General features: G+C 56.6%; 6 protein-coding genes across 6 annotated transcripts; 4 read left to right on the forward strand and 2 right to left on the reverse strand.

Moving 5' to 3' along the window:
- The first annotated feature begins 878 nt into the window (after positions 1-878).
- Positions 879-2,565, forward strand: BCV69DRAFT_194878 (hypothetical protein). The gene is made up of 2 exons (XM_025489643.1): positions 879-2,296; positions 2,352-2,565. The coding sequence occupies exons 1-2, from the start codon at positions 1,073-1,075 to the stop codon at positions 2,382-2,384; spliced, it is 1,257 nt and encodes a 418-aa protein (XP_025347801.1). The 5' UTR covers positions 879-1,072; the 3' UTR covers positions 2,385-2,565.
- Positions 2,566-2,644: 79 nt separating this feature from the next.
- On the reverse strand, positions 2,645-5,030 carry BCV69DRAFT_194864 (hypothetical protein). The gene is made up of 3 exons (XM_025489642.1): positions 4,583-5,030; positions 3,811-4,509; positions 2,645-3,736 (listed from the first exon to the last, which is right to left on the reverse strand). Exons 1-3 carry the CDS (start codon positions 4,933-4,935, stop codon positions 2,746-2,748), a joined length of 2,043 nt encoding a protein of 680 aa, XP_025347802.1. The 5' UTR covers positions 4,936-5,030; the 3' UTR covers positions 2,645-2,745.
- A 110-nt stretch (positions 5,031-5,140) lies between these two features.
- On the forward strand, positions 5,141-7,166 carry BCV69DRAFT_290326 (hypothetical protein; the record flags this gene model as incomplete). The annotated part of the gene is made up of 4 exons (XM_025493711.1): positions 5,141-5,505; positions 5,597-5,787; positions 5,874-6,562; positions 6,617-7,166. Exons 1-4 carry the CDS (start codon positions 5,187-5,189, stop codon positions 7,164-7,166), a joined length of 1,749 nt encoding a protein of 582 aa, XP_025347803.1. The 5' UTR covers positions 5,141-5,186.
- A 256-nt stretch (positions 7,167-7,422) lies between these two features.
- BCV69DRAFT_259778 (hypothetical protein) lies at positions 7,423-8,870 on the forward strand. The gene is made up of 4 exons (XM_025490666.1): positions 7,423-8,065; positions 8,148-8,179; positions 8,258-8,493; positions 8,584-8,870. The coding sequence occupies exons 1-4, from the start codon at positions 7,500-7,502 to the stop codon at positions 8,614-8,616; spliced, it is 867 nt and encodes a 288-aa protein (XP_025347804.1). The 5' UTR covers positions 7,423-7,499; the 3' UTR covers positions 8,617-8,870.
- Positions 8,871-9,190: 320 nt separating this feature from the next.
- Positions 9,191-11,515, forward strand: BCV69DRAFT_282864 (hypothetical protein). Its single transcript, XM_025492502.1, has one exon. The coding sequence runs from the start codon at positions 9,227-9,229 to the stop codon at positions 11,402-11,404; it is 2,178 nt and encodes a 725-aa protein (XP_025347805.1). The 5' UTR covers positions 9,191-9,226; the 3' UTR covers positions 11,405-11,515.
- Positions 11,516-14,449, reverse strand: BCV69DRAFT_282865 (hypothetical protein). Its single transcript, XM_025492503.1, has 2 exons — positions 14,241-14,449; positions 11,516-14,156 (listed from the first exon to the last, which is right to left on the reverse strand). The coding sequence occupies exons 1-2, from the start codon at positions 14,382-14,384 to the stop codon at positions 11,664-11,666; spliced, it is 2,637 nt and encodes an 878-aa protein (XP_025347806.1). The 5' UTR covers positions 14,385-14,449; the 3' UTR covers positions 11,516-11,663.
- Positions 14,450-14,532: the final 83 nt, after the last annotated feature.

The raw sequence follows: 14,532 nt of genomic DNA on the forward strand, positions 1-14,532 counted from the left end.
TAAACTGCTGAAAGACGGCCCACTGTCACTTTCCTTGTCAAGGGAGGTGTTCAGGGGCTTCGTACGCCCATCCTTTGTCCCCAGTCGGCAAGAAACGCGACAAATCGGCGGGAGGTCATGGCTACTCAACCCCGAGGTGGTGAAGCCTATGCGCTGATGTAACTGTGTTCTGAACATGTCCTGTGTCGTCCGAGCAGCACAGCCTGCCTGACCCCTTGTTCCACATTGTCTGCAGGGCGGCGCAGCAGCGGTGCAAGGAGGAGAAGGAGGAGGAGGGCTGGAAAAAAAAAAGAGTGGCCCAACCGCGAAGATGCACGTCGGGTGAGGCGCGTCGGGCGAGGCAGGGCTTCCCTCAAAGAGGAAGGAGTGGCAGAGCAGCGGTACGCACAGGCAGACCCGCCGCCGCCCTTGTTCTAGATCCGCCTGTCTCTGGCCTTTGCCTCTACTCCTCCTCTGCCCTGCTACCCTTCTCTTGCTGCTCCTTCTTCGACGACGACTGCTGCGAAGTCTCGTCTATCGCTTCTCCGCCCCTCGTCTCCTCCTTCCATCTGTTCCCTCCCCGCCAGACTGCTCACACCATCTTGCAGGAGAGTCTTCTACTGCCTCTCTGCCAGGCAAGGTACCCGATCCTCTTATATAGCCGGGAGGATTCAGTGGTCGTTCCCTCTCAACTCCCGTCATAGACCATCTCCAAAGACTTCCCGAACACCAGGCTTCAAGCACGGAAGCAAGAGGCGCGTGCAGAGCTCAGGCGTACGGTGTCTGCTTCCCTTCCTCTCTCCGCCTTCTTCCTTCATCCACTCGAGCAATCCCGACTAGCACACTACTAGACAATTCTTTGGTTCACCGAGCTCCAAGACTGCTTACACGGCTTTCGACAGGTCGACAGCCTTGCAGCGCACCTCAGTGGCCAGCCCATCGCGCTGTAGCAGAAAATCTCCGTGTCTCAGCTTGTCTCGGGACGGCAGGGCCCCCGCTACCTCGTAGTCATCGAGCGTCCTCTGTTCCTCGCATCATTTCCTTTCACTTCTTCGGTGCGACAGCTCGTCCTCAGGACTACTCATAGATAAAGATGTCCTCTCGTCTACCATATGGCATCCGCACTCAGAGCGGTGCTGCCTCGTTCAAGCGCGAGGTGGAACAGTCTCTAGCGCCCTGGCGGGAGATGATCGCTAGAGATGACGCCCGCGTCGTACGTTCCATCCACTGTCCTCAAGTGCCCAATGCAGCGGATGGATTCTCGCCCATTGTGCTGTACCAGATTGCTGTGAGAGACACGGGCAAGGTGGTACAGGTATCCATCCAGGGCAAGCACAACCCGCTGCCCAACCCTGTCAGCGCTTGGAACGAGACACGAGCTCAGAGCAGGAAGAGAAAAGGCGACGGTGCCTCTTCGGCTGCTAGTGGCAGTCGCTCTGCGGGGGCTGGACGAAGCAGGACGGACTCTTCCGAGGGAAAGATGGCCGCCGCAAAGAGGAGATTGCAGATGATCAACGACGAGGAAGACGCTCGTGAGGCTGAAGCGTGTCACGACGAGAATGCAGATGGCCGCCCCGAGCTCAGACAAGATGACGAGTGCGATGAAGAGGAGTTGAGCCAGCGCAAAAGGGTGGCATTGCAAGGGGCCTACGCAAAAGAGGGCCAGCCATACGCCGACGACCAGCAGTACTACGATGGATACGACTATGACGAAGCTGCACAAGCTGAAGAGGAGGACATCCCTGCAGATGTGATTGCGCACGTCTCTTTGCACCCGCCGACACCTCAGAAGAAGCCCTCGAAGCCCTCATCGCGTCTCCCTGGCCCTCCTCGATATTCGGCTCGGAGGTCCACCTCCCTAGCTGCGCAGGGGCTTGCACCACAGTACGGTCTCAACGACCTCCGCGAACCTGACGGATCCATCCGCTACTTTCCCTCGACAGCGGCAAACAGCGAAGCGGGAGAGTCGTGCGGTGGCGAGACTGTCTACAGCAATGTCACCTACACCCAGCAGAATCCCCAGCAACGGGGTCTTCGTAGGTCCAGCCGGCTCGCCTCTCTCCCTCCTGGAAGCCTCGACGAGGAAGGTCGTCACCATCAGGAGCAAGTACGGGCAACTGCTCACCGTCTCGCTGAAGTTGAACTGCATCCTTTGGTCGAAATGCAAGAGCAGCAGCAAAATGGCATAGATGCGGAGGAGAATGAAGACGTAGACATGTCTTCAATGATCCTCGATTATGAAGATGAAGAGGAGACTCGTCTTGCCCATGAGCAGATGAGAAGAGAGGGGCAGCGCCGCATCCTTACTGAGCAGGAGGTGGACGACGAGATGATGTCCCTCGACCGCTGGATCAAGGAGGAGGCTTCCTGAGGTCGCTCGACGCTGTCCACCTCTTTACACGTAGACGTCGAGGTGTGTCTCGAAGGGCTGGCCCTCCACACTCTCGACATCAGACGTCTTGGTCGCGTCGTTCATCTGCTTCTTCAAGTCCGGCTCTGTCTCTGCCTGTCTCATGCAAACAAGGATCAGCATCTCCCTTACGCCCCGTTTTCTTCCCAACTGAACAAAGGATCTCAAAGATTGTGTCAAGAAAGAGCTCATCTTTACTCATTGCATTCGTACTATTTACATCCACATGGACATTCGACGACAATCTCATCTCTCCGACCCCTATCTTTGCCTGATCTTGCTTCCTTCTCTCGCCGCTTCTTCCTGACTTTGCCCTTGTCCGATAATCGCACCCGACCATGACCCTCATCGCCCTCTTAGTCCAGCAGCGGGACAATTGTCCAACCTTTTGCTCCCCCGCGCAGCCTGTGCACCGCCTCGTGCCAACCAATGTTGAAGTCGTCACTGACCATCTGGGCGTTGCGTCGGAGGTTCTCTGCGGTGATCGCCGAGGGGAGACCGCGCTGCTCTTCTTGCTCCTCACCGTGACCCGCCGTGAGCCCCAGGGCAGCTGTCGTCTGCTCAGATGAAGAAATGAGACCCTCTGCGTCCTGCGCATCATGCTCCTCAGTCGTCGCGACGTCTTTGGCTCTGCGTGTGTACTTGCGCTTGGCCTGCGGACCATCACCCGTAGGCTCGTCTGCCTCCTCGACAGGTAAAGCAGCGTTGTCTTTGCCTTTGCCTCTTGGTTGAGGAAGCGGTAGAACGTGGCCTGTGAGGGCAGCGAGACAGGCAGGACAGAGCAGCTCTACCTCGCTCTTGAGGGCGGGAACCGGTGGGAGGTGCTCCTCTTCGCCCTCTGCTTCTGCATTTTGATCGTGTCTTTCTCTCTCACTTTGCTCACGACCGCGCTTCCTCCTTCTCCTCCAAACATCGGCACCTTCGCTGCCGGTCCTCTCTCCACCTACCACGGCGAATTTTGCAGTGAGCTTATCGCAGATGGTACAGTACCCTAGACTGTACGTCTCCTGCGCGCCGCGCAGACGAGCGATTGTGGCCGTGGGACGACTGAGTTGGGCCGCCATGAGGTATGTGGTCATTGGGTGACGGTACACCTGCTCTTGTGCTGCAAATGGAGCTTCAGATTGTTCTTGCGCAGGCGAGATTGGCGGAGGGTCTGATTTGGGGTCAGGCAGCCGGATCTCGTCGATTGTGAAAAAGTGCTCGCAGATGCCTTGGTGGCAGTACCAGTATGGCTTGTGCAGGCAAAGTTTGCCGAACAGGTCGCCCATCGTGACCGAGGCTAGGCCAACTTTTTCCATTTGCTCGTCTGTGTCCGACTGCGAGGTGAGCTGCTGATGGACGTGCCTATTGGGATCGGGCGGAAGAGGGTATCAGCAGGGTGGCCAGCAAGAACAGACTCGTGTCTTTGGGATACTCACTCCAGCAACGAGCTGTCTGGCCGACCGGCTAAGTATGATTCTACGAGCACAACCTTCTCAGCCACTCTCTTCTTGCCCGTGTATCTTGTGCGATCTTTAGCATCGATGCCTCTCGGCTTAGCGGCGTCTGCATCAGCCTGGGTGAGATTTGTCTCGATATCTTCGTCCCTCTCGGGCAGGTCATCCATACGGCATATGATACCCTCACACAGATCCAGTAACGTCTGATCCGAGTGCATCTCGAGACGCTGAGACGGCCGTGGGTCCGCCTGCTTCTCATCTCTGAAGGTCCCGAACTTTGGCAAGAAGAGGTTCTTTTCCATAGTCTCGGGTCTCATTTCACTTTCGGACAGGTCGCCAGGGGTACTGGATGCGTGATGTAGATTATTGAACTTGCTATTTTGCTCTTGCTGGAACTCGTCGTAGCGCTTCTCGGCTGCTGCGCGAGCTCGACTCTGCCGTGTTGAGCGAAGGACATGGCGGGAGTAGACCGAGATTGTCAGAATGAGGGGCGGCTGAGCCATTCGGGACGCAGCAGGGGATGGAGATGTCGTGGATTTGTTTGCTGAGGAAGAGCCCGGACATGTTGGGTGAGGCGTTTGCAGGAGGTGACATGGCACTGGACGAGCAATTGCTGACTCTGAGCTGGGATGAGCATCGCTCCAGAGGCGATGCATGCGAGCCTGGTCTCGTTGGAATCTAGGAAGACCAATCAGCCGCCGTCAGCTCTACGGAATGGCATCAATACATTCTGGCAGCTATGCATACTTACTGGAATGCCTTGGGCATCATCCGGTCCATCTTCGTCAGCTTCTGGTATCCGTCTCCCGCATCTGAGCCCCCGCCTTCAGCAGCATCGTAATCCGACCATGCCTGCTGTCTCGCTCTGATCCTCCGCATGAGCTCTCCATCCTCTTGAAAGTCTCCTCTGACCTCATGCGCAAGCACCCTAATTGCATCGTCATTCCTTGCAGCGATGATCCGAGGTACAGGAGGTGGAGCTGGAGGCAGCGAGGTGCCTGCCGGGAAGGCCTCCTCCAAGGCGAAGGGCGCCGATGGGTGGTAGGGGAGTACAGTATTCGCCTCGCTGCTGGCAGACGGGCGAAGGTACCATCTACTCGCCATCTTCGAGGCTTGCTTCGGCTGCTTGCATCATTGACAGCCGGTCAGTGGTATGAGCAGTCAAGTCAGACGTCGAGGTGCTTTCCCTTTGGAACTTGAGAAGGTTGCTTGGCCCGAGCCAGACGGAAAGAGCGCCAGGGCGTGGAGAATTGGCCCACGGCTTCAAAATTTTGGCTCAGGGCCTCCCCTCCGAGGTCGACTTCCTCCATATCCCTCTACCGAACCCATCGTAACATTCATCGCTTGTCTCAGATATGAAGCTCGACGCTACAGATCTGCGGTACATCCTCCCAGAGGAATTCCGCATCCTCAAAGCCGTAGAGCAGGGTTCGCGCGCCCACCATGTCGTACCCGCTTCAGTCATTGCCCAGCTCTCGGGCTTGCAGCATTCCGGACTGAACAAGGTCATGGGCAGTCTGGCAAAGAGGAATCTCATTGCCAGGGAGCAGCACATCAAGTACGACGGATACCGACTGACGTATGGAGGATACGACTTCCTAGCTGTAAGAGCGTTGAAAGAGAAGGAGCATGTAGAAGCTGTTGGACACAGGGTTGGTGTGGGTAAAGAAAGTGGTGAGTATGGAAGCCAAGGAGATGTAAAGGCTGCTGCAACAGACTGATGGAGAATCACTGCCGCTTACAATCTGGATCCTTCTTGTCACAGACATCTATCTCGTATCCGCTGGAGCTCCTGACTATGAGAATCGCATCCTGAAGATTCACCGCCTGGGTAGGATATCTTTCCGAGCGGTGAAGGAGAAGCGAGACTACACCAACAAAAATGCCAATCGCCAGAACTTCAGCTGGATGTTCCTCAGCCGATTGGCCGCTGCAAAGGAGTACCAATTCATGCAGGTAAGTAGCTTCGGTCTTCACTCGATCAGCCTGTGTCTGTGCCTCTCACATTGCCTCCTTGCCTGTCTACCTTTCCAACCTCGCAGGCGCTCCATGAGCATGGATTCCCGGTTCCTATACCCTATGGTCAGTCCCGCCACTCGGTGGTGATGTCTCTGATCGGCGCATACCCTCTACGCCAAATAGCGGAGATCCCGAAGGATCAGATCCCTCTACTATACTCGGCTCTCATGAGCCTGATCGTACGCCTGGGCAAAGCAGGTCTCATCCACGGAGATTTCAACGAATTCAATCTCCTCATCAGGGAGAAGCGGACGCCAGAAGAGGATGAGCATGAGCAACCTCATGATCCGTTCAAGCAGTATCCTTCCAACGGGCCTTTTGGGCAAAAGGTTGGGACTGAGCCGCCGCCACAGCTAGCAGAGGGCGAGAAGTGGGAAGAGGGCAAAGGCTTTGCAAGGGTCGTTGCTACAGCCGCGACAAGCGCAAATGGTGGACCCTCAAATGGTTCTGACGACGAGGACGAGGAACCTCAAGAGTCCGAAGATGAAGATGCAGTGAATCAAGACGAGTCGCCCATCCACCTTTCCGATGGCGCAACGGTCGAGCCAATCCTCATCGACTTCCCACAGATGATCTCTGTGCTGCATCCCAACGCAGACTACTACTTCAATCGAGATGTCCAATGCGTTCGTCGATTCTTCAGACGGCGCTTCAGGTTCATCAGTGAGGAATTCCCCAAGTTCAGGGATGTGCGGCCGGGAGATGTCAAGGAGTGGGATGGGCAGAGGAGAGAGAGGGAGAAGAGGCGAGAGCGCCTGGGCTTCAGGGTACCTCCGTCTTCCGACAAGATGGCTGGCGAAGAAGCAAGCTTGGATGATGATAATGCCGACCTTGGTGTCTACCTCGATCTGGATGTCCTCACCAAGGCGAGCGGGTATTTGACCGAGGTCAAAAAGCGGGGGGAGTACGAAGAGCTGGATCAATACATGGCGCGAATGCGGATGGATGGCAGCGGAGATGAGGGCTTGAGCGAAGACGACGAAGAGGAAGAAGAGAGCGAAGAAGACGAGGAGGCAGAGGAAGACGATCTCGAAGGCCAAGGAGCCAACGGCGAGTCCAAAGCCCTCGATCTGATGCCTCCGTCGGAGGTGGATCCCCCTCTTGGCCCACGGTGCAAGCGCAAGCCGGCTGCTACGAAGGTGGTCGACGAAGAGGAGATCGGCTCTCATGCCAAGCTGATCGCACAACGGATTGCCAATGAGCGCTCGACTCGGAAGAAGCAGGAGCTGAAGCACCACAGCAAGGGCAAGACAGGCCGGACGCACCCCGGTGGCAAGGGCAGGAGCGAGAGCGTCAAGGATGCGTCAGTCTTTTAATGTCAATTCCAGGATCAGAGACGGGAGGACGATTCCACTTGTAACATAACCATGTCATTCATTACTTGACTCGTTTCCTCTGCTTCTTCGGATCCGCGATGTGACTTTTGGTCTGATTTGGAGGAGAATGCGCTTGGGCCACCTGCTTGTCTCCCTTTCCGCAATCTTAGCCAACTTCCAGACCACTCGTATTGCCACACCCACCTCGTCATGCCTGCCAAGCGCTTTGTGCCTTCGCCAAAGAAGGAAGTCAAGAGCCTTGAGCCCTTGGCCTCGACATCGGCGCTGCCCTCTACCGATCACAAGGGAGGCACAGACTGGAAGGTGAGGACGATGAGACAGACGACGTTGCGCTCCTTTCGTCCTTCTTCCCCCCGAGGCGAGCTACACGCAGAGGCAGAACTTGACAAGGATCGCCCAAGAAAGCGAGTCAAGGTAGAAGGCGACCACAAGGACCATGTACAAGACGTCAATGAAGAAGATCTGGACAATGCTGCGACTCGTTCGCTCTCCCCGTCTCCTCCTCCTCCCCGCATTCCAACTGACTTCAAGCAAGTCACCTCACCATCCTTCCTCGCCAAAACTTCAACTCCCATTCCCGGTGTGCACTACCTTCCCTCTCTCATCCCTCCCTCTCTAGCTTCAGAATGGTACCATTCTCTCCTCTCCCTTGAAGGTTGGTACCACCCTACGCTCCGCATGTACGGCAAGGAAATCACACAAAGTCGCGCAATCATTGCCTTTAGTAAAGTTCCTGGTTTGAAGTTGAAGTATAGTGGACAGGAAGTGGAGATGAGAGAATGGCCAGAGGTGTTGAGGGGAATGGAGAGAAGGTGTAGAGAGGTGATTGGGGAGGAGGTTAGGTTTAATCATGCCATGTTGAATTGGTATGCTGATGGGTGAGTGTGGGGACAGCGCAACGGCAAATCGACGGGCAGCATTGCTTAGAAGAACTCGATTACCTCTCTCTCGATGGTACAGAGATACCCATATCGGGCGCCATTCGGATAATCGTAAGTCGCACTGGAGACACCATCCCCACTGTCGTTGCGCTGACCTTTGCCACCAGATCGCCCCTCCCTCCGCCCCAGTGGAAAACAAGGTCATCGTCACCCTCTCCCTCGGCGCTCCTCGCACATGGGTCATGACCAAGCGTCCACCAAAGGGAGCACAAGCGGCTGCGAAGCGCAACGGGGTGAAGCTGGCAAAGACGGAGACTCATAAGTGGACCGTCGAAGCAGGGTCGCTCTTGCTGATGCAGGGAAAGTGTCAGGAAGAGTGGTATCATGAGATTCCAAAGGAGAGAAAGATCAAGGAAGGGCGGATAGTGAGTATGCTGTGTGCTCACTTGCTATTACACAAGCTGGCAATGGACAGCAGTCCGAATGCTCACGTTCCCCTTGCCTTTCTGCACCAGTCGGTCACTTTGCGTCAGCTTGTCTACGACTGAATTGATAATACCATCGGCGGAATCGGCGTCCTCCACTACGGCGTTTGTGGCTCTGTCGAATTTGACTTGCGAACAAGGCCAGATAGTGTGTCGCCACTGCGCCCTGCCGGTGGTGCTACTGCATCAGCCTCCTCCCGGCACGCGGGTCCGGTTCTCTCCAATGTGACTGTGCGGGGTAGTGGAGACTACCGGAAGCCACTGCTACTCTGAGTCAGACGTCCACAGATGTCATCCGGTCCTAAGCTGCTGAATGTCTGTGGTAACGTGATCGAGTGGCCGTCCGCCTGCTTGCCTGTCCCCGTCTGGACTCGCACGGGCGGGGGACTGGCAGGGTGTGTGTATGTGCGTGTGTGCGTGTGACTGCGTCAGGCTCATCTCAGCCCGACGCCACCCGATTAGCGCATGGCCCACATGGCACAAGGGCTGAAAACGCCGACAGAAGGCCGCCCACCGATTCACTTCAAGTAGAATATTCTCCGTCCGCATGACCATTCCTTCCCTTCTTCCTCATCATATACCAGACACACACACACACACACTGACCCACTTTAGACGGGTTCCTCTAATCTACCAACCCCCCTCCCCCCCCCCCCCCTCACCTTCCGTCGTAATGGCATCGCCATCCTCCTCGCCTTCGTCCGCAGGCAAGCAGAAGGCTGCCTCGCCGGCGCGCCAGCCCATCTTCCCTCGATGGCCCGAGTCAAACGAAGAGTCAGAATACTGGGAGGTGCCCCCTGATCATTTCTTGGCACAGCAGGACAAGGCCACCTCAAGGCTCTACCCAGCATCTTCCTCTTTCCTCGACTATGCCTATCTCGACGAGCAGGAGGCACAGGCTGGGCCCAGTCGGCAGGCCTCTGCCTCTGACGGCTCTGCATCGCCACTACCCCTCGCCGAGCTGGCTCGCTTCATGGAAGCCTCAGCAGGGGCGCCGACGGCTGCGCCTCCCATCCCTGTGGGCATGCCAGACACTACTACCCTAGCCGGTGCCGATTTCGACATCGACGTCCGCTCCGGTTTCCTCCCTCCCGAGGCGCCTCTGGATAGACTCCCAGCCGAGTTGCCCGAGGCTCAATGGGAGCACATGCTGCAGCAAGCCCGCATCGTGGGTCTCAAGATCAACGGCGGAGGTGTAGCGGTAGATGATGCCGAGAGGGCTCGATGCAGGAGATGGAGGAGAGCTATGCGAGAGCTCTCACCTGTCACTCCCTCGCACAAGCTACGGACAGACATTCGATATGCTAGAAGAGGACATGTAGTCCTCACCTTCCTTGCGCACTTCTACATCCACTCGCAGCCTCAAGCCACTCTGCTCGCTGAAAAGGGTGCCCATGGCTCAAAGACGAGTTCAACCAATCGATGGCTAACTTCACTCTGGGCGGGCAAGCGAAACGGAATGTCCAATGAGCAGATGGCACAGGATGCTCAAGATGCCCGAGATGAGCTGGAGGGCAAGTATGCTGCACGATTGCCTGCATCCATCTCGGTGCCTCTTCTCCTACTATCATCTCAGCTGGACCTGCCGCCTGTTTTGACCTACGCCGACACTGTGTTGTGGAATTGGCGTTTCAAGGACGCCTCCAAGGGACTCGTCGCTTCCAACCTCGAGATTGTTGAGACCTTCTCCGGCGCGCCCTCCGAGGATCACTTCTTCCTCACTAGTCTCCTCATCGAGCTGAGGGGGGTTAGCGCCCTAGACATCATGCGGGTCTGTCTCGACGAATGCTTCCTGGGAGACTCGGTCGCCAAGCGCCGAGTTGCCAATTATCTCGACATCTTAGTGGAAGTCATCGGCGATCTGGAGCAGATCCTCCGCGACGTCAGGACTGACTGCGAGCCGCCGACCTTCTACTGGGCCATTCGTCCCTGGTTCCGAGGAGGTGACTCTTCTCCTCACCGGGTCAAGGGATGGATCTACCCGGCCAACGAGTGGGAAGACTCTCTCCCCTCTGAGTCCCTCACCCCGCGACTCTTCACCGGTCCTTCTGCAGGCCAGTCTTCACTCATCCACGCACTCGATGTCTTCTTCGATGTCGATCATGCAGGAACGAAGGCTAGGGTCAACCGCCCACCAAGGAGGGCAGTCAATCGCGATGGGCAGGTCAACGCCGATGCGACAGACCTGCCTGAAGACGCGACGTTCATGCAACGGATGCAACTCTACATGCCTGGACAGCATCGCCGCTTTCTGACCCACTTGCAGAGCCTACGAGCAGACGTCGCAACTGCGCCTCCTGTGCCTGTCGAGCTAAGCGAAGGCGACATCCCCACTGGACCCGCAGAGGAAACTCCTTTGCGCCATCTCGCCGCCACTACTCTAGCTTCCTCTCCCACGCACGCCCTGCCAAAGAAGTACGACGCAGCACTGGGTGCTTTGCGCTCCCTTCGCGATGAGCATATGCGAATCGCAACACTCTACATTGTATCTCAGGCGCGCTCGAAGCCTCCTCCGGAGTATGCTGCGCTGAATGCTGAGTTTGTTGGTGGGACATTGGAGCCTAAGCAGCAGCAGCAGCTGAAGAGGAGAGCAGAGGACGAGGCAGAGGAGGAGCAGGCCAAGGCCAAAGCGAAAAAGGAAGCCGAGGCGATGGAGGTGGAGGAGAAGGGTGCAAAAGGTACTGGAGGTACTAATCTCGTGCAGTTCCTCAAAGCTTGCAGGATTAATACCGTTGAGACGCTCCTTGGGCAAGTTCAGGCTCAGGCTGCCGCGCTTGACGAGAAGGTGGGCGAGGAGGCCGCTGATGCGGATTCGCCAGGCTCCCCTCACAAGAGGCGAAGGAGCCAGTGAAATGACGTGGGAAGATGTCTTTAAGACCTTTATCCCATCTTGTGTATATACGGAGTGTACAATCCCATCATAGATATGGCCCTGGTGCCAGCATCACATCAGCTTCATTCGTTTGCATGTGTTCAAAGAGACTATTGACTCTTTCTGGTCTCTGTTTGCTTTGGAGGGCAGGGCATGGATTGGCATCGTACATGTCTTCGACATACAAAAGCGCAGAAGCAGCTCCTCCGCACAAACCCCTACCGCGAGAGAGAGCTTCTCACCAAGGCACGTCCCCATCTGCATACTCGTCCTCCTCCATGCCCATACCTCCTCCACCAGCAGCACCCCCATCAGGTCCAGCAAAGTCTGCCGGGTCGAACAAGTCTAGATTCCTGCTTCTTGTGCGTTCAGCAAGCTCGTGTCGACCTCCAAGGTCAAGACTTATGCGTAGCGTCTCCCAGAGACTGTGGCTGTTCTCCCCACTCGTGCCGCTGGTACCGGCACCGTTGCCATCCTTGGGTTCGACGCCACCGCCACCGCTATTACCAAGGTAGCGCTGCTGTTGTCTTTGATCGACCTGTTGCAAGGTGAGTGCAGTAAAGCAATGGGAAGCTGCTTCTTCATGCATCTTCAAGTTTAAACAACTAATGGCCAAATTGAAATGGCAACGTGCGAAATCTGGTTTGAGCTCAAGGGCATATCGATAGTAATGGAGTGCTTCTTCGGATCGACCACTATTGCTTAGTACTGCACCGAGACGATTGTAGAGTAGCCAATCATCCGGACGGGAAGAAATGGCAGCACCGAAGCAGTCTACTGCTTTAGCAAAATCGTCCGTGGCATTAAAAAGGACGCCTAGAGCGACTTGAACGTCTGCATCGATTTGAGAAGTGCCGGAGCCGTGACGAGCCATAGCCAAGAGGGTAGAAACAATTCGCTCGTGCTGCTCACCGAAGCGATTGAAGTTACTACTGGTGCTGGAGCCACTATCGATTGTGGCAGATCGAGCACGACCATTCTGTGGTGATTGCTCACGCAGACTGGCTCGATGGGCAGATACGACATCGCTGTACTGCTGGCTTGCCAGAATCCACTTTTCGATACTCTCGTACAGGGCAGCCTTGTCATTCTCGTTTGTGTAGCTGACGGCAAGGGCTAGCCAGGCTTCCTTCATGAGTGGGTTGATCTGGAGAGCACGATGCAGAGCGGCAATGGCCGAAGTCTCACGCTCATTCTCCTGCTGCTTGACGCCTAAGTTGTACCAGGCTTCCGAGTCCGTAGGGTCTTGCTGTACGGCTGCTTCGCTCTCGAGGATGGAGCGGATGTCGGCAGATACATCCACAGAGTGCATCGCGTGAGTCCGAGTCGTCTGCAGGTAAGGGTTGTCTTGCTGAAATTGATACCGCGGTACATTGGCAGTCGTGAAAGCCGAGGACAACGACGATCTTAGTCCGCTGGGCCCAGCCTCGAAGGCATCCCAATCTGCTTGCAGCTTGTCCCACTCGGCGGCTTGAGCTCCACGTACTCCTCGTCCTTTCGTGCCCTCCCACCTCCGACCGACAAAGTCTTCCCTGCTGGCTTCGTCGATGTCCTCTTCCCATCCTGGCTTCAGTCGGGACTGAGCGCCGAAGACGCCAGCATTGAGATTTTGGTACTTTGCAAATTCGCGCGCTTCAGCATCATCCTCCCTCATCCTGGCGGCCGTATCGCCTCCATCGCCAACAAAGGCATTACGGGCCGCTTGCTGACGAGCCTTTTCTTCGATGGCCTCACTGCGAGCATCCTCCTCTGCCCACATGTCGTTGAGCCAGCTTCGATCCTGGCCGTAAGACTCCTGCATGCCAGCTGGCATCTGTAGATCCCCATTGGTTGCGCCCCTCGAGCGCAGGTAGGCTGCAGCCTTTTCTCGTAGGGACTGGTCATTGATGGAGCTCGTACTCTCTACTGCCTTTCCTTTGCCCTTGACATCCGCTCCTACTCCCGCCCGCGATCCTTGGACATTATCGACAATGTCTGTGCCCTGGATCCCCGCTTCGCGATCCCTCAATTTCTTCATCAGAGTGAGGAAAGCGCTGTTCTGAAACTTGTCCGTCTTGTCGTGCTCCACGGAAGATACTAGCTTGCCAGCCGTCTTGGCCAGCTCATCAGCCTCAAAAGGAGTCGTCTCGGGACGGATCTGCTGTGCCTCTGGAGGCAGCTGCTGAGGTTGAGGCTGCACCACTTGTCCCTCGGAGTCGTAAGCTGTGAAGGCTTCGCTCCAGACTTTGTCATCTGTCACGGTCGCTGGCAATGTACGGACTTCTGCCTGCTGGACGTGCCCCTGCTGAATGCCCTCCATTGGGGATGGGCGATACATGGCCTGAGCGGGGCCGAAGCGGGGCTGGTAGCCCTGGTTGGGCCGAGTAGTGTAGTTGGGAGTCAAAGCCTGTCGTGAATTGTCCAGTCTGCTCGACGATATTGCCTGAGCATGCGACTGAGGAGCCGTGGAGGGGGCAGTCAGAAAGTCGTTGGACCAACCATTGTTGATAGCAGCGGGCCCAGCAAAGCGCTGCTGGGGATGTTGTGGAGCCTGGAAGCTTGCCTCGAAATCTGAGTGGCGGACAGAGGTGTGGGCTCCTGGAGGGCTCATGAGATGCCCGTTCATCGAGGGCAGAGCGCCTTGTAGCGGAGCGAGATCCAGGGGTTGGCCCTGAGGACCAGACATGGGCTGGAATCCCTCCTGTTGGGCAGCCGGACCACCATTATGGGCATGCTGAGAAGATCGAAAGGCCTGGCGGGAATGAGAGTGCAGAAGAGATTCAGTAGGCGTGTCCTGGAGTGACGCTTTACCCGCCTTGCCACCCGCCGTACTCACCGAGGAAGAGGAAGGACCGGCTGCGCTGCCACTGCCATACCGATCAAATTGCGTACTGCGATCCTGCCCAAAGCGCTTGCCAAGGTTCTGCAGTGGATTGGAAGGCCCACAAGCGGTGCCTCCCACCAGGTCAGAGAACGACATTAGGCGGACGATGGGATGTTCACTGGTGGTAGTGTGATGCGGCAGAGTGTGGTGGGGTGATAGCGTATTGCGGAAGGAGGAGGTGCACTTCGGTTGAAAGTCGACACCTTTGCCGCCCGCTGAGCCGGACTCGGGCCAAGGCAGTCGG

Source organism: Pseudomicrostroma glucosiphilum, assembly GCF_003144135.1.
Source record: "Pseudomicrostroma glucosiphilum strain MCA 4718 unplaced genomic scaffold BCV69scaffold_7, whole genome shotgun sequence".
Classification (NCBI taxonomy): Eukaryota; Fungi; Basidiomycota; class Exobasidiomycetes; order Microstromatales; family Microstromataceae; genus Microstroma; species Microstroma glucosiphilum.

Excerpts from the sequence above, each read along its gene's own strand:
- BCV69DRAFT_259778 (XM_025490666.1), top strand. The coding sequence starts at position 7,500 with ATGAGACAGACGACGTTGCGCTCCTTTCGTCCTTCTTCCCCCCGAGGC. Across the intron at positions 8,066-8,147 it reads TTGAATTGGTATGCTGATGG|AGATACCCATATCGGGCGCC; the intron begins GTGAGTGTGGGG and ends TCGATGGTACAG. Across the intron at positions 8,180-8,257 it reads CGGGCGCCATTCGGATAATC|TGGAAAACAAGGTCATCGTC; the intron begins GTAAGTCGCACT and ends CCTCCGCCCCAG.
- BCV69DRAFT_194864 (XM_025489642.1), bottom strand. The coding sequence starts at position 4,935 with ATGGCGAGTAGATGGTACCTTCGCCCGTCTGCCAGCAGCGAGGCGAAT. Across the intron at positions 4,510-4,582 it reads ATGATGCCCAAGGCATTCCA|ATTCCAACGAGACCAGGCTC; the intron begins GTAAGTATGCAT and ends TGGTCTTCCTAG. Across the intron at positions 3,737-3,810 it reads CCAGACAGCTCGTTGCTGGA|GCACGTCCATCAGCAGCTCA; the intron begins GTGAGTATCCCA and ends CGATCCCAATAG.
- BCV69DRAFT_282864 (XM_025492502.1), top strand. The coding sequence starts at position 9,227 with ATGGCATCGCCATCCTCCTCGCCTTCGTCCGCAGGCAAGCAGAAGGCT.
- BCV69DRAFT_194878 (XM_025489643.1), top strand. The coding sequence starts at position 1,073 with ATGTCCTCTCGTCTACCATATGGCATCCGCACTCAGAGCGGTGCTGCC. Across the intron at positions 2,297-2,351 it reads GCATCCTTACTGAGCAGGAG|GTCGCTCGACGCTGTCCACC; the intron begins GTGGACGACGAG and ends AGGCTTCCTGAG.
- BCV69DRAFT_282865 (XM_025492503.1), bottom strand. The coding sequence starts at position 14,384 with ATGTCGTTCTCTGACCTGGTGGGAGGCACCGCTTGTGGGCCTTCCAAT. Across the intron at positions 14,157-14,240 it reads CCGGTCCTTCCTCTTCCTCG|GCCTTTCGATCTTCTCAGCA; the intron begins GTGAGTACGGCG and ends CATTCCCGCCAG.